Genomic DNA, 21,791 nt, shown 5'->3' on the forward strand with positions numbered 1-21,791 from the left:
CGTGGTCATGACAGTATTGCATAGCCATAACAGTTCAGAAACAGTGCACCCTAAATTTAGGGAGTAAAAAAACCAAGTCATGCATGCATATGACTGTATCAGACCATTGCCTGCCAAGCTGGTTACTGACCATCATTAATTAAATTGAGTCGACCCTCCCACACCCACACCCCCCCCCCCCCCAGCCTCTGTTCCCTCGCGCCCATTCAGAGGCAATGAGTTGTGTGGCTGTGAGCAGCTTGGAAGACAGTGCGGAAGGCCCCTGCGATCAGTCATACTGTCTGGGGAGACGGGGGGGTAGAAAGGCAGCGTGACTCAGACGAAGAGCCTGCAAAAAGCCCTCCAGCTCAAGCCCTGCTTCCGCACCCCCCCCCAACCCCCCCAACCCCACCCCTTCCCCTCTGAAAGGTTTACTGCGGCACATTGCAGTGTTAGCAGAGCGAGTGAAATGTCAGCCGTGGACTGCTGTAAAACACTGTCAGAAAGAAAACCCAGACTGTGACCGCTCCAGCGTGTGCCTGGAAACACCCGAGGCGAACTGTCCGGTTACCATGGGAGCACACAGCGGGGAACCCCTGGATGGCTGAGGGTGCCATGAACTCAGCGTGAAATCCGGCCTTGACTTTTGTCCAGTCTGGCTATAACCCACATCCATCCTCTACCTGTTTGCTGTAGATCTGGCCTTCCCCTTGGGTCTACGTTAATTCTCCCCCCCCACAAAAGGAGGTCCTCATATATGCACCTGAACTGACCACAAAGCACTGAGTCTCTGCATCAATATCACTATAATATTAACATGAAATGCATCCACAGCGCATTAACTGTAAACTGAAGTAAGCGAGGAATTATTTCAGCATGCGATCGTTCAATGTATTCGATCAAATATCAACAGTACGTCAGTCATTCCTCGACCCATAACCTGATTACGGCTCAGATTACTGTAACGGACCTATAGCCAAAACACAGAGTAACTTCCGAAAAATTGCTGTAGAACGTTAGAAACCTATTCAGTACACTCCCCGCAGTGATCTCCAGCATAGGGTCCTACTGGCCCCCTGCTGTCACAGCGCTTACATGAATCTCAGACAGAGGAATCAGCCACAGGAAGTCAAACCTTCAAGGTCGTACCTATGCACTTCCATACAATAAGCTCCATCAATGAGAATCAGCTTTTTTTTATACAAGACACAAACCACAGGTTGGATGAACGAGATGAGCGGGGGAGGAGTGCACGGATTCTCACAGCACGCTGCAGACGTGGCCTGATCCGAGGAGACGCGGTGACCTTGTCAACACCTGTGCAGCCGGCACTTCGTTGTCTGCGCATCACGGGAGCCGCCGAGAGAGATCTCCCCGCAGCTCCAGGGCCGGGGATGACAGGTCCGATTCCCTTCCGCCGATGCCCCGCGGGCTCCGCCGAGGCGCATATGCGCACCTCCACCCGGGCCACACGTCCTTCTGGCCTGAATCCGGGAGGTCTCGTGGCTCCCGCTTCCAGGAATGGAACGTAAACATTTTTTTTTTCCTTCTCTGTTTTTTTTTTTCGTAACGATTGCCAGAGTGATGTCTCACTCCGGCCTGGATGGAGGCTGATTGGAGCCGACAGGACAATGGCATTGTCCCTGCATGTCTGATGTAGCCTCGGGGTCCTTTCCCCATGCTGCCACCCTACCAGCTTGAAAACATGCCACCCTAGCCACGTTGGGGGGGGGTTGAAGACAGGGAGGAGGAGAGATGGGGGAAGACAGGAATAACGGGGCCACGAGGGGAAGGGGACAACTGAGGCAGCGTACGCCAAAGGGGGGAGCCCAGAGAATTCGACTGATGGAACAGGTGAAGCAGAAAAGATCAACTACAACATAAAAAAATCACAATGACACTCCTCTGTCTTCCCCATGCTGTTTCCTGAAGAACACTCACACAGATCTTTCCCAGCATGCTCACAGTCCGCAGAGGGTCATCTCACACGGTCACCTCTGTCTTGCTGTTGGTGGGAAAGCCCTTGTGTTTCAGGTGGTGCTGTTGAGGACTGGGTCCGTACCCCAGGGGCTGAGAGACCAGCTCTGGGAGTGTCTCTATGCTGTACTGCCTCCTGGTGGAGTAGGCCTGACGGCGGCTTGAGGAATGCCCGGGATGTGAGGTCTGACGCTGGACGTGGACTCTGCTGGGGTCCCAGGCTTTGAAGGCCGAGTTGGTGAGCAGAGGGTGTGTTATGGTCTTGGTGATCTTGGGCCTGGTCAGTTGGGCAGGGGGAATGGAGATGCTTAGCGGGGAATTGATGTCCAGCGTTGGAAGGTAGGGCTTCTCCTTGACGTGCAATGCTATTGGCTGGAAGGTCGGGGGCGGGCTCTGGTAATGGGAGAAGTCCATCATTGGGTAGCTCTTATAGTACCCTCTGGCAGCAGTATCGGCTACAAGGGTCAGGAAGAGAGAATGGGAGAAAACAGAATAACATTACCTTACATTACATTACTGGGGCTGTGCAGCATTGTGAGGCAGTGGAGCCTCCTTCCGAGCAGTGAAGGGTGGCCTGACTGTGGCTCATCCTCTATGCTAGCAAGAGAGCTGTATTACGAACATTACATTACATTACATTATTGGCATTTAGCAGACACTCTTATCCAGAGTGACTTACATTAGTTACAATTTTTACAATGCTATCCATTTATACAGCTGGATATGTACTGAGGCAGTTGTAGGTTAAGTACCTTGCCCAAGGGTACAACAGCAGTGCTCTAGCAGGGAATCAAACCAGCAACCTTTCAGTTAGGAGTCCTGCTCCTTACCACTTATGCCACACTTCCGCACCAAACAAAGGCACAGAGAACGAAATTAAGGACCCAGTTCCTATGACAAGTGAAGTAGGTGAAACTCTGATTAACCTAAATTCCCCTGGAACTGCTGCCATGTATACCAATGTTGGTCCTATATTCTTTACACCCAGATTTAAATATAAGCCTAGGTTGTCTCTGAATAATGGTATTTCGTGTAACAGAGATGAAAACTATAAATATCTAAAAATGCTTGGTTTCTTGAGTTCCCTCTTCTCCTTTTTTGCTTCTCTCCATGCTCCTTTTTCCTTTTTTTCTTGAAAAGGTGTTTTTTTATACCATGATTCCTTTTTAATGATTTGAAAAGCAGCTACACTAAAGCCAATGAATATTTTGACAGATTTTCTTTTCGTACTTAACCTTAACGAGTAGAGAATAACCATATTTGATTCATAATATGTCTAATCCTTTTTTGATTTTTTCACTTGCTTTTGTTATCAGCAAAATGGAAATATGTATTTGTATTTTGTATCTGTCAGTAGATAAGACAAAAACTTGTTTATTCAAGCCTTCTCAATAGCACAAAGAGTGTGCAAGCATTGTGAATGGCGTGGATTATCAGAACAGCAGGAAAGCAAGTCTGGTTTATTTTGGCAGTGTTAGGGGGAAACATGCACCAATGGCCAAAAGCTGAAACAAACCCTGGCTTTATCCTCGCTCGCAAGCTTTATTACACACTTTTGATGCATCCAGCATGGATACATTTTTTATGACAATTTTCAAGACTTAACAGCAATAAGTGGATTGACCAAAATTAGGTTATTTTCATGCTGGGTTTAGTCTCCTCTAATGAGGTCACATCAGCATGGTAAACTTTTTTAAACTACTGTATAACTCAACATTTTCCCCATTTGTGAGGTTTGATTGTCATACACCAGCCTTGGCTTTCTTCTTGGCTCTGTGTTGTATTCTGTCTGATTGGAAGGTAGTTTCCCCAGGTACCCTCTTGCTGTGGGGTCAAAGACACTGATTTTTCTAAACCTGGGGGACCAAGACAAAGGGTGCTGACCTCAACAAAATGAAAAAGGAGGTGACCTATTTCTTTTTTTTTCCTTTCAAATGCTGTGATGATTTATTTCTTACTGCTCTGGCTTTCCAAGTTTTTTATTATTGTGTTCTTCATTTAAGCTTCCATCTTTATAAATTAGTCTCTTTGTTATCCCATTTTTTTCATATGGAAAAAAGAATGAAGTTACATTAAGTAACACAGTAATACAGAACATTAAACTGCTACTATTCTCACACCCCTTATTGAAGTGAACGTAGGCATGTGTGCGTGTTCACACGTGTGCACGTATGTGTGTGTGTGTGTGTGTGTGTGTGTGTGTGTGTGTGTGTGTGCACACGTATGTGTGTGTGTGTGTGTGTGCGTGTGTGTGTGTGTGTGCACGTATGTGTGTGTGTGTGTGTGTGTGTGTGTGTGTGTGTGTGTGTGTGTGCGTGTGTGTGTGTGTGTGTGTGTGTGTGTGTGTGTGTGTGTGTGTGTGCGTGTGTGTGTGTGTGTGAGTCCATGCACTTGCAGGGATGGGGGGGGTTCACACCTAAGGAGGAAATATTCAAATGAGTGTGTGTGTAATATCTGAGGGCCTTTTTGCCGTGGGGCTCTTTCGCCGCTTTCCTCACTTCACTCTCAGTCGTAGTGACAGAGCCCTCCTCTGCTCCTGCCTCTGTGTCAGGTAAGCGGAAACCTGAACCCAAAAGCACGAGAGGGGCGGAGGAACCGGGGCGCCGAGCGTGACTGAAGGGTGCCTCGGCAGAGAGAGAATCCCTTCCAGTCAACTATGAGTTTAAAAAAAAAAAGGGGTAACCAGCAAACGGGCTGAGGTTTTCGAGTGGGGGTAAAAATAGATCGGGGTTGAAGTGTCGTGTCGGATTAGCGAGGGGGCTGTGAGTGCTGCACCGTGAGGTCAGGGCCGGCAGCCCAAAGTGCCCTCAGACACTAACAACCTTGTTCAGCCCAGCATTGTGTCAGTGATGCTTTTCCCTCCCTTTTCATTTAAAAAAAAATCTCATAATTGTGTGCATGCGTGTGTGCGTGCTTGTTTGTGTGTGTGTGTGTGTGTGCTTGTTTGTGTGTGTGTGTGTGTGTGTGTGTATGTGTGCTTGTTTGTGTGTGTGTGTGTGTGTGCGTGCTTGTTTGTGTGTGTGTGTGTGCGTGCGTGTGTGCATGCGTGTGTGTGCTTGTTTGTGTGTGTGTGTGTGTGTGTGTGTGCATGTGTGTGTGCTTGTTTGTGTGTGTGTGTGCATGTGTGCGTGCGTGTTTGTTTGTGTGTGCTTGTTTGTGTGTGTGTGTGTGTGTGCGTGTGTGCGTGCGTGCTTGTTTGCGTGTGTGTGTGTGTGTGTGTGTGCGTGCGTGTGTGCATGTGTGCATGCGTGTGTGTGTGCATGTGTGCGTGCTTGTTTGTGTGTGTGTGTGTGTGCGTGCGTGCGTGCGTGTGTGCATGCGTGTGTGTGTGTGTGCTTGTTTGTCTGTGTGTGTGTGCGTGCTTGTTTGTGTGTGTGTGTGTGTGCGTGCGTGTGTGCATGTGTGCATGCACTTCCCCAGCTCCTGTGCAGTTAATGAACATAGGGTGCTGAAGAGGAGATTAACAGTGAAAGTTGCTGTGAGAATTGCGGACAGTCACGTGTATGGTTACATATGTAGTATCTGTATGTGCACGTATGACTCAAAATATTTACAATGTTATTGTAGCTAAAGAATGAGATTTACTACATTGACAGAGAGATTGGAGAGCTGAGGACCTAATGTTTTAAAATTGTTAAAGGTGGGTTTGAGTCTCTGTGAGGTCCTGCAGCCTACAGTAGTGTGTATTTACTGTATGCGTATTGGCAGAGAGGGCATGCGTGCGAAAACGAGAGAGAAAGCATATGTGTGTCAGCAGGGGCACTGGCCGTAGGAGGGACATCTCCTTCCCTTTCCATTTCTCACCCTCTCTATCCATCCCCCCACCCCCCAAAGCCCTTACGGAAGTCCATGGGTCGTTAGAGTTTAATTAAGATGAAATTAAGTCCGTCCCGATCCAGGACCTGCTGCTGCACCTGGCAGAACTTGGCCCGGTGTCCCGGTTTCCCTCACCATTGATCTCACCCTCCTTCTCTGTCTCACTCTGTCCTTTTGGTGACTTTGTCCACACAGCGAGAGGTGAACTATGGTGTTGTTTATTGGCCTTGCAGGTGGTCAAAGAGAGAGCAGAGTGTGTGTGTGTGTGTGTGTGTGTGTGTGTGTGTGTGTGTGTGTGCGTGCGTGTTTGTGTGTGTGTGTGCGCGCGTGTGTGTGCTTACATGTGCATGAGTGTGTGTTATTTTATGCTCTTCTTTTGAACTCGTGCTCCTGTCTGCAGGTGTGTTTGTGTGAATATTCATTCACGCCAGATGGAATCTGTGGAAGCCCTTTTTTGGAGAATGCAAATGAACAAAGATGGAAACTAATTTCAGACAAATTGACTAAAGTTTTCATTTCCCTCGGTGGATTCAAACATTCAGACTGTAAAATCATTTCCGATTAATATCTATGTTGTGCTTGTATGCCTCCACTTTCAAGTCTAAGCATCGCTTTCAACGTGCGGAAAGACTCAAACCGCAGTTACAAAGAGGGGCTAACACCAGTGCTCTCCTCCAGAGTGTTGGCATATGTACGTGTGTGCGTGGTTATGAGTGTATGCGTGTTGGTGTGACTGTGTGTATGTGTGCATGTGTTTGTCTGCATGTATGTGCACGTACAACCAGGGCAAAAGCGGGTGACCTTTGGCAATGCGCTGTATACTCTCTAGTAAGAGCATTCCCTACACTGTGCCAAAGGGCCAAACCATCTCATTCACCAAGTATCCTCCTCGCAGCTCAGCACATCAGTTGCAATGAGAATCACTTCGTCCTTGTAAATGTAAGCCGCGCCTGAGAGCACGTCCTGTATCAGTGTCTGCACGCATGTCTGTAAATGTATGCATGCCCGTATATGATCGTGCGCATGCATGCGTCTCTCTGCGTAGCCGGTGGCTCAGACTGTAGCTTGAGTCACAAGTCTGTGGGGTCACCTTGCAGTCCTATCCCTCGAACGCTCCACACATGCATGCAGACGGTCTCCTGTCACGCCGGAGGGGACGCGGTCAATTATTCTGTCGATCAAAGCGGGGGCTGAAAGTGTGTCACTGTGACGGGCGCTCCCCGGTCCCCCGCGCGTGCCCCGCAGGACACGCGTGTGCATGTGCGCGCGTGTGACAGGCGTGCGCTCTTACCCACAGCCTTGAGCGAGGTGTACTTGTTGAAGCCCAGGCCGGACACGTTGAGGTTGCTGTGCTGGTGGGACAGCGCCGTCGCCGAGCCGAACGGGGACATGGAGGAGTTGTTGAGGTGGTACTGCTCTGGAGTGGGGGAAAGGAGAAGGTGGAGAGACGGTGAGAGAAGGAAAGGCTCATATACACACTGCAAACTTGCAAAGACCACTGCAGTGTGCCAGTGCAAATGATTGTTCATGGTGACCCTGAATAAGGTTCAGTGTATGGTGGAATTAATATCTGTTATGTGTCACTACCTGTGTGTGTGTTCATATACTGTATGCTTGTGTGTGCGAGTATATGAGAGAGAGAGAGTGTGTTTGTGTGTGAGTGTGCTGATGTGCATTTGCCCCTGCCTATATACGTCTGTGTGTACCCTTCAACACGCATGCAGGTCACCGTGTATGTGTGTTTGCGTGTGCATGTGTGTGTGTGTGTGTTTATATGCAAATTCATCCTGTTTCAGAGAGCAGGAGAGCCAGCCTCTGCAGAGCACTCCAGTGTCCACAGCTAGTGTGAAATCTGGAGTGTAATTGCATGTGAGCATTTTTCAGAGCTAATCAGCTTATTTCACCAAACTGCACGGGAAGGAAGGTTTTTGAGGGGAAGAGGCTTTTACAGGGAGAGAGAGAGAGAGAGAGAGAGAGAGAGAGAGAGAGAGAGAGAGAGGGGGGGGGGGAAGAGAGAAAGATACAGGGAGAGTGAGAGATTAGCTGGGAGCATGTGCTGTTTAACAGGTGAGGTGGATTTTTTTCGAGCTGCGCAGTGGAACAGGCTGCAGGTAACAGCTGCCTTTTTCGCTTCTCCCCACGTTCTGTTGTTCCTCACCTCAGTGACTCTTTTCTCCTTGATCCCCCTGTCCTCCTGTGCCTCTCCTCTCCCGCCCCACACTCCTTCACCCTAATTTCTCCTTTTGGCTGCGCCCTCTGTCTACCCCCCCACCTCACCCAATCCTTCTCTTGCCACTAACCCTCCTCTCTCTCTCTCTCACTACACCCTCACATCTCATTCTTCCCCTCCCACCCTCCCTCTGTTTCTCTCTCTCTCTCTCTCTCTCTCCCCCTCTCAGTGTCTTTGGGGTATTAGCATTGGGAGGCAGGGTGGATGTGTCTCACAGGCACGTCAATCAGAGCTCGTGACGGGGCACGTGCAGCACCGGGCCGTTTGAAGCTCCGCCGCGCCGAATTAGGCCACCGCATCCCGGCGAACTCGCCCTCCCGTGGCATCGCACATGCATCGACACATGGTGACACACTTTAGATGAAAGGGAACGCACGCGCACGCACAAACATACATCAACATACGCGCACATATCTCATTAGCATGCATGCGTGATGTCTCCTTCGCCTCCCCAGAAATGTGTGTGCACGTCAGTAAAGCACGCAGTACAAAAATCTCAAATCTCAAAAGTACTCAAATCTCAGATATTGCATATTATATCTGAATCCAAAGCTGTTTTGGAGGCCAGTTCATCTGCACATAGCTTGTTAGATGATCTTAACTTGTTTGTTCAGCAGGTGTTTTGAGAATATGTGGACACAATTGCGTTTTTACCTGCACCATGAAAAAATGTGGAATTGATCACATTTTGTGTTTTTGTCCAGCCCAGACAGAAGAGGGTGGGGAGTAGTGAGAAGTGAAGGTTAGCACTGAGCACATGAGGAATCAGACAGCAGTGCGAGGCGTCAATCACGGCACGGTCAAAGCCCTCCTGCTCTCTGATCAATGGGCGTCCAAGCAGACCACTTAACACTGACCCAGCCTGATCGCCCTATTTTACAGCACTTTGCATTATGAGTGCTGGCTGTTACTGTGGGTGGCAGGAGGGAGGGGGCAGAACATTTGCTGATGCAATTAGTGTTTTTTTTTTTTCCTTTTGTTGTTCCGATGTTAATTAGCCATGACTCATTTACCAGAGGCAGCATTCTGAGAGACAGCTCTTGAGAGATCTGAACAAGACTCTGCATCTGACCTATCCTGATCGTCACATTTTTCTTTCTTTTTTTTGGGGGGGGGGGGGGGACTTCAGGTGATCAAAAACATCATGAGAACGTAATTCCAACATCCATCAAACATCTGTGAAGCGTGCTTGCTCGAGACACTGCACGCATTTGGAGCGTTCTAATGTAATCTTTCATATGACCAATTCAACGACCAGTACGTACAAATGCCAAATTGGTGTGTTTTATTTTTTTAACAAGACTTTTATAGATGCGCTCCCAGTAAATGTAGATTTATTATAATGTGCTATTTATATTTTAATGAAGAAATAAACATCTGCACACAGACCTGGATACTGGAATGCATGTTGTCAGTAATAACATCATGCTAATGAGCATTTCATTATCTTGAAAAAACAATGCGTTCATTGAAAATATATTTAAATGACTTTGTTTGAAGGATCACTATATTTAGAATTAGATCATTAATCAACTCAGTAACAACAGCAAGCCCAATGGATGCCAAATCCCGTTACAGCTCTGCAGTAGACAAAGCGGGAAAGACACTCTTGACAAAGGCTGCTGGTGAATTGTCAAGCGCTTCTTTGCAGGCTGTTACAATCAAAACAAAACATTAAAACACAAACCTGAGCTTTAGGTTTCTGGGGATGCATTTTTCTATTTTATTACATCACATTCACATTATTGGTATTTAGCAGATGTTCTCATCTAGAGTGACTTAGATCGGTTAGACTTTCTACAATGTTATCAATTTATCCAGCTGGATATTCACTGAGACAATTGCGGGTTAAGTACCTGGCCCAAGGGTACAACAGCAACACTCCAGTGGGGAATTGAACCGGCAACATTTCAGTTACAAGTCCTGTTCTTTACCACTATGCTACACTGACATCTTATCCATGACTGTCATGAAACAAATATTGTTTTGACCCAGCTTGTCTTCACACTCTGAGATGCATGGCTGAACAACATTTCAGCATCAGCGCCTGGGGTTTCATGGTATCCAAACCTTAGCTACTCATTTCATACTGTGGCTTATTCAATACAGATTAACTCAGATGCTGAGTCTGAACTCCACCTGTCAGCTTTCCAGCGCGTTGCCCCTTTTTGGTCTGCGGAGTAGTTCAAAGCAGACCTGCAGTGTTAATCGGGGGAAATGATTTATCATGAACCCCTTCCATTCGCTTTATTCTGTTACTATCTAGCCCTATGCCTGCAACTGGACCCCACACTTAACAATGACAGAGTGTAACAGAGACTAATGGAGAGGTCTATGGCAACGGCAAAGTGTTCCTCTTTCTCAAGGGCTGTGCAACCGGAACCAATTACACTGCAAGTTAATCACCCGTGATCTTACAAAGGAGCGGGAGAGGTTAGCACTGCAAGTTTTAATTTCTCTATTAAACACAACTGAGCAGACCTTTCAAGACCCAAAGCCAAGAGCCATTTAGGAGGAGGAATTAGGGGGCAGGGGTATCTTAAGATGTGTTATGTAACTTGCCAAGGCTGCGTTCATTTAAAGGCTGCGTGTAAGCTGGAGTGTATAGCCTGTCCTGTTGTATCTAGTGCAGTGTGGTTATACAAGCTCTGTCTGTTCCATTTGGCCCAGTGCTGTGCTACCTGTCTGTGCGCGGAAGCTCTGTTATGATCCGGTTTGAAGTGGAATAAAAGGCGACAGTAATATGCAGTAATAGCCGATCTTGAGTTTTGCCCTTTCTCTGTTGGGGGAAGCTTCAGTGCACAGAGCCTGCCTGCTAGCAGCTAGAGCAATTATGTCACAGTCACATACAACCAGCCGCTGTAACCCCTGCATGTATATCTGTGACACCGCCAAGTAATGTGAGGGAAGCCCTCTGTGTTAAACGCATGTGGTCTTATGTTTTATATAAACTGAAATACTGCTGAAGTTGATCTCTTAGCACAAGAATGTGTAATATTATGCACTGAATGAGACTGTCTGCTAAGTTAAAGAATTAAGTTAAAGCATAATACAAACATTGAACACTATTGGTTTAAAGTGGGGTCACTGCACTTGTTGTCAGGCAATTAAGGATTCAAAATCTCTGATTACTTAATGCTGTTATTGTAATGAAGCCAAGCATTGTACCTGAATAGCTGAAAATAAAACAAGCATTAAACACATGGGGGTTATAAACAGGACCCACGAGTGCTTACTGCATATGAATGTAGATATTAAAACATGCAGGCCTGATAAGCAAGCAATTGCTGATTGGACCTGACAGTGTATCTCAAATGAAAGTGCAGAGGGATATATCCACTCCTATCAGCTTAAAACTCTTTTTGATCATGCCTATTAGCACGTATGGGGCCTTTTAACATGTGTTTCACTCCAGTGAAAATCCTCCATTTCTGTCCAGATTGGTAGTTTCTCGTTTTGATTTGAAGTGTTGGTGCGAATCATGAGGACCACAGGTTCAGAGTACAGTATACACAGTCTGTTTCCCTGCAGGACTGGAGGCCACCTGCTCCCTCTGTGGAGGCTGTGTGTGTGTATGTGTGTGTGTTTGTGTGTGTGTGTGTGTGTGTGTGTGTGTGCGCGTGTGTGTGTTTATGTTCAGGCTGGACAGCTGCAGCACACCTGTGACAACACATTAAGAATGGCCCGGGGAGTATGTGGGGGGTGCTGTAACAGTGATAAAAATGATGCGTAGCAGGTGTTTGTGAGATTCGCTCTGCGCTGTGACCACAAATCACGAGAGGCTGCTGCTGGTACATGTGAGATGTGAGTACCAGTCATTGCGGACATCCGTGTGTGACGGGCTCAGGAAAAGGCTAAGCATGTTTTCATTATTGTCATTTAGCAGACACTCTTATCCAGAATGACTTACATATTACCAATTTATACAGCCAGATATTTACTGAGGCAAGTGTGGATTAAGTACCTTGCCCAAGGGTACAACAGCAGTGCACCAGTGGGGAATCAAACCGGAAACCTTTCAGTCACGAGCCTTGTTCTGCAACCACTCTGCAACGCAGTAGTGTAATCTCTCCGGTGTAAAGACTTTAGATGCTATGAATAAGAACACCCTTCTGACATTTGAAACACACTGTGCCAACACATCCCTCTCTTTCCTAAATTAGGTATGCTCAAACTGAGAGCCTGATTCGTGTGCTATTGGACTGCACCGCTGCATCAGTGGATGTAAAGGTGGGGGTTTAATGAGGCACTGCACGGATTCCTGATTGATCACAAACTGTGTGCACCTTTAGGGAGCCCTGGGGTGAGAAAGAGAGAGAGATAGAGATAGGAGAGAGAGAGAGAGAGAGAGCGAGAGAGAGAGAGAGAGAGAGAGAGAGAGAGAGAGGAGAGAGAAACATAAAGATGAAGGGACAGAGAAAGTCTGGAGTGAAACAGAGTAGATAGAGAGGGAGAGACAGGGAGCAGGGAAAAGAAAGTATGTGGTGAGGGAGATGGACAGAGAAAGAGGAGTAAGAGACAGAAAAATAAAGTGTAACTGTGAGTAACGAGAACTGGAATGGACAGGTGGAGAAATTGGGGCACAGAGAGGAAAGTCTGGGAGAAAACAGGGATGGGGAAAAGGATGTAGGAGAGAGGGTGGAGGATGAGAGAGAGAGAAGGGGATAGAGTGAGAGAAGCATACAGCAGTGTCTCCAGCAGCGCTCTCATCCTGGAGTCGGGAGATTACTCATTATTTCCCTAAATGCTCTAGTTGGGTCGTGTCCGTTGCCATGCCTTGCCTTTTCTGCCTCTGACAATGTCTGTTCCCTCTCAGCTTTAGCGGCGTTTAATCTCTTCCCAGCCATGCTTTGCAGTCTGAGGGGTTTTTCTCAGTGGACGTAATAAGCTTTCTGTGATGTTGCAGTTGTGTGTTAGACCATGTCTGTGACAGTGGACATACATAAAAAAATTCAGACACATCTCCAACACACAGACAATATCATATGCACAAATCATATTTTGTGTAAACTAAACTAAACTCAACTTACAGTAGATAAATAACATCCAAATGTTATGGTAGAAAGAGAAACCCCTAACCAAACTAATACTCAGTGTGTGTGTGTGTGTGTGTGAGAGTGTGTGTGTGAGTGTGTGTGTGTGTGTGTGTGTGTGTGTGTGTGTGAGTGTGTGTGAGTGTGTGCGTGTGTGCGTGTGTGCGTGTGTGTGTGTGTGTGTGTGCGTGTGTGTGTGTGTGTGTGTGTGAGAGAAAGTGTGAGTGTGTGCGTGTGTGCGTGTGTGCGTGTGTGTGTGTGTGTGTGTGTGTGTGTGAGAGTATGTGTGAGTGTGTGCGTGTGTGTGTGTGTGAGGGAGACCGCAACGGAGAGCTGTGTCTGCAGCACTGACTGTGACTTTATAAATTCATTCCCCTCTTTCTCCCTCTCTCTCTCTCCTCTTCCTCACTCTAACTCGCTCTCTTGCTTTGTGTGAAAGGGTTGAAGGCCGAAGCGGTGACATCTTCACTCTGTCTCTGTTAGTTTGCATGGCTGTCTCTTTTCCGCGGCGTGGTTTGGTCTTGCGTAAAACTGGACATGAGTTGGAGTGTATGTGTCAGTATGTGTCACCACTGTACTGCCACCCACTCTAAAGTCCAGACAGCACAAAGCCTTTGAGCTCAACAAAATGAGCGAGCGCCACCTTTTAACAGCACTCCACATTTGTGAGGAAAAAGTCACTCCAATTATTTTTAGCTGTTGTGACACATTATTGATGAATGTGTTGTTAAGGACAACATCTTAATTCTTGCAAATAACCTTTGCTGAAAAACCAGAACTGTAGAGTCCTGTGCAGAGTATAATGCCCTGTGCTGTGCTGTGCATGATTAGTGTGTGAGATATTTGTGGGATCCAGTCACTTGGTATTCATATAGAGGCAGAGTTTAAGTTCAACAATTTTCAGTCAACACAACAACCACACCAAAGAACAGCAACAACAACTGCACCAAATTAACCCAGAAGGAAACTGCTGTGGTACCAATGGTGACAGCACACATAAAAACACAGATCTTGTGAAGTAAAGATGCACCTTCATTGTTGGTATAGCCCTTTGTTGCTTGAGTGATCCTGTCTGAAATATTTATCTGATAAAAATTATGGACATTCTTTATGTTTATAATGCACATAATCAATGGTGTAAATGTGGCAGGGCTCATGAAATAAATTAACCTAGATTCCAGGTAATAGGTGGATAACAACCCGACAACCCCCATGAGGGACCTGAGACCTGAAGTCTAGTTGTGTCAGGAAGTATAGAGCATTGTGGTCTAGGAGACAGTGGGTTCAATCCTCAGTCAGACTACATTGGCTGACTTATATAGCCATGCTATATAAACCACTGCATCCCTCAAAGAAGGCTGCCGTGGTGGGGGCACTCAGTACCTCACAATGACGAGCGTGCTATTATAGGGTAAACGTGGGTATTACTTTAGCTGTGTGTCGACACACTGCTTTGTAAATCCATGTCATTTCATGTGCAGCGCTGTGGTAGCTCAGCCGATCCCTTAGCTGTAATCTAATGTATAGCTATGAGCATGTGGGTTATTTAACCCAGGATATGTCATCGGCACAGAATGGAACTGCCACATCATTTAAATCACACTTAGAGCACATCACCTTCACAGCAAGCCCTTTTTAAACCCCCCAAGACAACTGTGTCGATCCGTAATCCTCAAACCACAACCGCAGTTTAAAAACGCAGATCTGAATGGTCTCATAATTTTAAGCCGCGGCGCCAGACGTGTCAAACCAAATCCTCTGGAGAGGAAAAGGAAAAGGGGAAGAGGGGGGAAAAAAAATTTAAGCCCGGCGCAGTCGACGGCGATCAGCCCAAATCCTTTCAAGTATGGCGCTGCTAGAGAGTGCGGCCCGCGGATCCAAATGCTCTAAACTGCGGCCCCGGCGCTGCACTTTGCATGCAAATCCGCCCACCAAAGGCGGGCAGCGCGTCTGCAGCCGCCGGCCTTTATCAACCTGCCTGCGGAGCGAGCGGCACAGAAGCCCAGCCCCATGAGCTGGGGGGCTAGGTTCACATTTATGTGACCACAGTATGGCTGCTGGGGGTAGTAGTATTGAGGGAGCCGTGGTTCTCTGACTTTGTCAAGACATCTGGGTGGTGGTTGGTGGTTGGAAGGGGGGTTGTGTGTGATCAAATGACCGAACACTTTTTCTTCATCTGCACGCGCGCACACACGCACACACACACACACGCACACACATGCAAGCACACACATGGCAGACCGCGCTCCGCAGAGCTAATGCATATAATTAGCGCACGCCCCCTGCGAATGTTTAGCACGGCGAATCTGCATGGTAATTAAGCGCCTTTCCTCACGGCTGCGTGCTACGAACATGCTTCTCGCTCCCAGTTTTCACGCTTAACAATTCTCCAGCCCCGCACCCCCCTTGGCATCCCAGTGATGCTATCTCACCTGCACTCGTATTCAGATTCAGCGGAAGAGGCAGGATACCAACATGCAGATGGTGCATGTACACACACACTGCTCATTCTATATGTTCCTATATTTACGCGGAGCTGCTATTAAGCCGTGAGACACATTTCCTGAGATCTGGATCTTCTCTGGAATCAGAGGCAATTCATTTCCACGTAAATGATGTTAACACTCACTGAAACAAAAAAGAAATAACCTCTTAAAATGAATAAATAGAAAAGGGAAATAAAAGGAATATGGGGGAGGCAACATGGCATAGTGGTAAAGGAGCAGGACTCGTAATCGAAAGGTTGCTGGTTCGATTCCCCGCTGAAGCACTGCAGCTGTACCCTTGAGCAAGGTACTTAACCCTTAATTGCCTCAGTAAATACCCAGCTGTATAAATGGAAAACATTGTAAAAATTGTAACCGATGTAAGTCACTCTGGATAAGAGCATCTGCTAAATGCTAGTAATGTAATATTTGTTGTACAGCTCCCTTGCTGTAAAAGGCATCTAGGATAAGCAACAGCCGGGCCACCCTTCCCCGCTCAGAAGGAGGCCGCACTGCGTAAACAGCACTGCAATGCTGCACAGCCTGAACAGGAGTGCAGCGTGTGGGAGCTGTCCATGGTCCTGAACATGTCCGAAGTGGGTGTAACGTTTGCTGTGAAGTATCACAAGTGAATATCTCACTCAACAGCACACTCGTCCCCTAAGTGGTGCTGTGACCTGATCTCCAGCAGCACTCTTCTTTTTTTCCCCCTTTCTCCACCTCTGTCTCTCCCTCTCTCTCTTTCACTTGTTTCATTTTGGTTTGGAATACAAGAAATAGGAAAATATATCTGTGAATGCATTCATATATATATATATATATATATATATATATATATATATATATATATATATATATATATATAAATCTACAATTCATAACTACATAACTTAACTATAAAATATAACATATATAACTATAACTTAACTATAAAATAAATCTAACAAGCAGCCATACAGGGAGCAACAGATATTGTTTCAGTTCTGAAGACAGCGGCAGATTGAATCTGAAACATGCTTCTCACAACAATTCAAATGTAAATGGGCATAAAATATGTATTTAAAACCTAGTACTACCATCTTGGTTCTGCGCCAAGTTTTGTGGTTGTCTGGTGTTTGAAAATGTAAACTTGTTTGCTTGTTTTTGTTTTGTTTTGTTAATTTGCAGTTTTCTGGGGTTTTATTAGGTTTTTTATATTTTTTTTCTCTGAAAAATATGCGCTTTTTAACAAATGTTGAATAAAGAGCTTTTTAAGAGTAAATCTCCTCCTCTCTCTCTCTCTTTCCCTGTCTCTCTCTCTCGTGCCGTGGTGGTGCTGAGTGTGGTCCAGGGCACAAGGCAGACAGATGGGCCAGGTTCCCTTAGTCTGCTCTATCAGCACATCTTCACTAATGAGCACTTAATTAAAGACTAATTAAAGCCCATCATCTCTGGAGCTCTGCCGGAATGGACCAAGGAGAGTGGCGGGGAGGGAGACACGGCGCAGGGTGGGAGGGGAGAGGGCAGCCTCACAGTGCTACGGTGATGGAGTGCCGAGGAGAGAGGGTATGAGAGAGGCAGACAGAGAGAAAATGAGGGAGAGAGAGAGATGGAAAAAGAGGGAGTGGGAGAGAGGTAGACAGAGAGAGAGGGAGAGAGGAAGTGGCAGAAGCTGAGAGATGTAGAGAGAGATAGAGGGAGTGGGAAAAGGTGTGAGAAAGAGTGAGAGACAGAGACAGCAAGAGAGAGAAAAGAAGAGAGAAGAGGGGAGAGAGGAAGACAGGCAGAGAGGGAGGGAGTGGGAGAGGGAGAAAGAGAGAGAGATAGAGAGATGGAAAAAGGGAGTGGGGCAGGGAGGGAGAGGGATAGAGAAAGAGGGAGAGGAAGAAGGGAGAGAGAAGGAAGAGCAAGAGAAGGAGGGAGTTGGAGAGAGAGAGGGAGAGTCCAGTCTGCACACAGAAGGTGTACGGTTCACAGTCAGCAGGACCATTACTGGGACTCCAGTAATTACATCTTAATTAAATACTAACGACCCATGCATTTCCGCAAGCTGAGGGACACTGAGAACAGGAAATGCTCAGAGTGGGTTTCATTGGCGTGTGAGTTTTATAAAGATATCGTGTCAACCAAGAGTGTGCTGTAACACTTATGTTCCAGATCACTGAAGAGGTCCACCCAGAAAAAAGAAACAGTTCATGAATGTGGTATGTTGTTGCTTTGTATGTATTACACATGCAAATCCACAATGCATATGAATGAGTTGAACGCTAGAAACATATTCAGATTCCCCGTGTGTGCAGTGGTGACGCTGTGCGGCGTTTAGCATAGCGGCGGCTCGATCTCAATGGGATTATGGGAGCGTCGGCTCACCGCTTCTGCTGCGCAGCATCCTGGCGGATATCCCATTGGTTCCGGCTGGGGGGCTGTCCGCCGCTCCGTCCACGCTGGCCACCTCCCCTCCGGGCTGCTTCAGGAGCTCCGTCAGCGTCCTGGGGAGGGACACCGAGAGACACACGCTCACTCATCCACGCTGCGATGAGACAGGGGTTTCAATTCTGCACTCACCTCCAATGTGTGGTGTCCAAAGCACCCACGTGCACACATCAGCCGGGAGTGGAGAGAGAGGGAAATATCTAGCCAATCAGCCCTCGGGGATTACCAGGCTGCCAGATTGGGAATTCGTCCAGGACACCATCGAACCCCCGTCCACCACTTTGTGAAAAGCACTATGGGATGCACGTGCTTGCTCACACATCACACAGAGAGAATGGTTCACCACAATGCTGACACATACGGCAGGCATTACTATAATGCAGGCAACACTGAACATCAGTATAATTAACTGATGGAGGTTAACATGGCACATGCACTCTGATCGACTGACAAGACATTACGGCATCGACGAAGCTAAAATAAAAGTGGGGGCTAACACTCCATTCTTCATCTGTCTGGGTGGCGTACCTATGCAGCCGCGGCAGACAGACCCCCTTTATCTTCCCCTGCCCTCCGGGCTGTCTTACATCTCCCCGCGGATATCAAAGACAGAATGGCTCTGGTGATAGATCACTGGCACCCCACTGCTTCAATCTCACCGCCCCCCAGTTAATCGAGAGGACCGTGAGAGGAGCTGCACCCAAGAGGCAAAGCTCAAAACCGTGGATAGACTGGAAACCTGAGGAACTCTTCAAATACAATGACAGGCGCAAATGATACAAAATCCTAGCGTGAACACAGAAGGAATTTGAAAGTAAACTCGTACACACTTGGCGACAAGCTGTGCGAATACATGCATGTGGCTTTGTCATTGGCTCATATCCAGTTGTTTACACTGGATCCAATTTAATTTCGAAAAAATAAAACTCACAGAAAAAAGGAATCTATTAATGAATAAAAATTGATCTGGGAAACATAGTCATCCATAGTATTGTATCAGTTGAATCTTTGCCTCTGAAGATGTGAAGTGAGTGAAAGAAAGCTATTGAGTGAAAGGTATACCATGAGAGACAACTGTGGCTTTGAAATACTCTTATAACTATGGGATGCAGACACATAAATACAAGTGGTTACTATGATGATTATCACATATATCCTCTCCCACAGAGTGGCAATATTAAAGACTCCTTACAGACAGTTCTCTGACACAGTCACATTTACATTGTGCTTTTACTCGACAGATACAATTGAGGATAAACTGTGAATGATCAGAGCACGGGGTTAACTGAACCGAGATGCGGGCTGAGCAGACGAGCTGTCAGTCTGTGGCAGAAGATGGACAGTGACTCAGCTGTCCTGACCTGTGGGGCCCCGGAGTAGAGAAAAGACATGACTGAGATGATGGACCCTTTTGGGAAAGGATGGAAAGGTGACCAGAGGTCGCAGAGTGGAGTGGCCTGGCAGGAGCGTGTAAGGTTTGATAATGGATTGAAGGTGCAGTTCCTTTTCCTGCCTCGTCAGTTAAGACCAGAGATTTGTATCTTATTTGGGCCACAGCTGGTAACCCGTGGAGGGAAATGAGGAGGGGCGTGACATTCAAGTATTTTGGCTGGCTGTAGGCATGCAGCAGCATTCTGTATAAGCTGAAGGGGCATGATGGCACATGTGGGGAGACCAGCGAGGAGAGAGCTGCAGCAGTCCACTTGGGACAGCAAAATGCAGTAGTCTATTCAGGCCTGGATAATGAGCTGGGGGTCACATGACACGAGTTAAACTGGCAAATCTCATTTGCTTTTCCTCCCAAGCCCTCATCTGGTATTTGAACCTGAAGCTTCCCGGAAAACAGTCTTTAACCCTCATCAGCTGTGTGTGTGTGTGTGTGTGTGTGTGTGTGTGTGTGTGTGTGTGTGGTGTAATCCTCGATTTATGCACTCTTTCCCAGTTCTCAAAAAGCACAAACTGTAAATTGTCCTAAGTGCTGATACTGCTGCAGCCATTAGCTTGAAGAGAGGCCTGTGACAGTTTGCCTCTGTGAGTGCATTGTCACCCTTGCAGAAGCAGTGGGTGACAATGGCGGGAGGCTGCAACTCCAGTGTGAGTAAATTGCACTTGCTAAACATAACTCCGGGACGTGGCTGGGTTATTATTAGACAGCTGGAGCCCAATTCACAAGCCATTGACTACAACCTCATTAGCTCTCCTGCTGAGCGGCGCAGAGCGCAGCCGACACAGAGCTGCACAGCAGCTTTCACCTCCTTCTGTCTGCCCGCCTGCATCCTGGGAGGGACAGGGCCCTACTGCGCCAATGCACCCCTGAGCACACTCTACTGCACACTCCACAACACCACCCTGAGCACACTCTACTGCACACCCTACAGCACTCTCCCACTCTCCTATGCACACCCAAAACACCATCTTAAGCACAATCTACAACACCCCCCCACCCCAGCACACTCAGAACAATCTCCAAATCACATTTTAAATACTCACCAAAGTACACTGCACATTCCACAACACACTACAAAGCACTCTCTACAGCACATTTTACCAACGATCTACACAATGAACCACAAAGCATGCTGTACAACACATTCTACTGCACACTGTATCAACACTCTGCGCAACACATCACAAAGCACACTCTAATGCACAGCAACAGACAAAAATCTAATTAGCACGCGTCTTCTCCAGTTTCCCTGTGTGTTTGCTTTGAATAATTTATTTAACATCATTTTATTACCCTAATGACAAACAGCGCAAAACAGCCAACTTCCCCGTCACGTTTTTTTAATTATTTTCGCATGTACATAATTTTTGTTTCCCTCGCAGAAGTTGCTGAATTGACAGTGTTGACAGTTCTCCCTTAGCGTTTCCTTGATCAATAATTCACACGGACGCCTCTGTGCTGCTAACTCAACACTCCCAGCAGCGGTGCTGTGGAACAGAGCATTTCCTCCCCAGGACTCCTGGGGCTGGGAATCACACAGCGACGAGCACCCCCCCCACCACCACCACCCCTACCCCCCGGCGGGGTGCCAGGCTCCGGTCGCCAGAGACTTCCCTCGCTCCCTCCAATTAGCGGCGCTGCCCAGTATCCGCACAGCGCCAGACATCTGCCAAACGGAGCCCTCTGGCACTGCCGTGCCATCACCTTGAGAGCACATCCATAGCTGTGTCAGACACGATTGGCTTTGTTAGTTACAGAGTGAACAAGAGTCACACTCTCAGTGGAGGCAATTACATCTCCGTTTCTGTGTGTGTGTTCGTGTGTGGGTGGATGTGTGTGTAAACGTTGTGCAAGTGTAATGTGAGTGTAAGGACCTAGGCCGACCATATCGCCAGACTCTCTCTCCTCTCTCTATCTCTATCTCTCTTTCTTTATCTCTTCATCTGACTCATACATTCTCTCTCTTGTCATCTAAATCACAAACATTTTTTTCTCTTCTGACTCACAATTGTTTTTATTGAGTTTTTTGGAACAGTCTGATCCCCATTTTTTGACGTTCAGGTCACAAAAACTACTGTCCTTAAACAAGAGAAGTGAACATTTTTGGTCAGGACAGTCACTGTGAAGTCCCCACAGAAGAAAAGAGCTCAGAGAGAAATTATTATTGGAATAACTGTAAAATGCAAAATTTGCAACTGCAGAAGACCCAGATATTATGAAAATCCTCACATTGTTTCTTTCTCACTTTTTCAAGTTAGTTTATTTGACATATTTCCATATTTTGCCATTAAACAGGTAAATTCTCATTGTCAGAGCATAAGGCAATGTCTGTGTGTGTGTGTGTGTGTGTGTGTGTGTGTGTGTGTGCACTTATTTGTGTGGCTTTTCTGTCAGGTCAGAGGATAAGATTG

General features: G+C 47.0%; 1 protein-coding gene across 1 annotated transcript in view; it reads right to left on the reverse strand.

Moving 5' to 3' along the window:
- Positions 1 to 1,737: 1,737 nt before the first annotated feature.
- shisa8b (shisa family member 8b) overlaps positions 1,738 to 21,791 on the reverse strand; it is a 29,913-nt gene continuing 9,859 nt past the window's right edge. Inside the window, exons 2-4 of the mRNA XM_036548955.1 lie at positions 17,871 to 17,989; positions 7,064 to 7,189; positions 1,738 to 2,411 (exon numbers count right to left, since the gene is read on the reverse strand). Coding sequence (XP_036404848.1) covers positions 1,963 to 2,411; positions 7,064 to 7,189; positions 17,871 to 17,989 — 694 coding nt within the window. The 3' untranslated portion in view covers positions 1,738 to 1,962. The remainder of the gene's footprint in view (positions 2,412 to 7,063; positions 7,190 to 17,870; positions 17,990 to 21,791) is intronic.

Source organism: Megalops cyprinoides, chromosome 1, assembly GCF_013368585.1.
Source record: "Megalops cyprinoides isolate fMegCyp1 chromosome 1, fMegCyp1.pri, whole genome shotgun sequence".
Classification (NCBI taxonomy): domain Eukaryota; kingdom Metazoa; phylum Chordata; class Actinopteri; order Elopiformes; family Megalopidae; genus Megalops; species Megalops cyprinoides.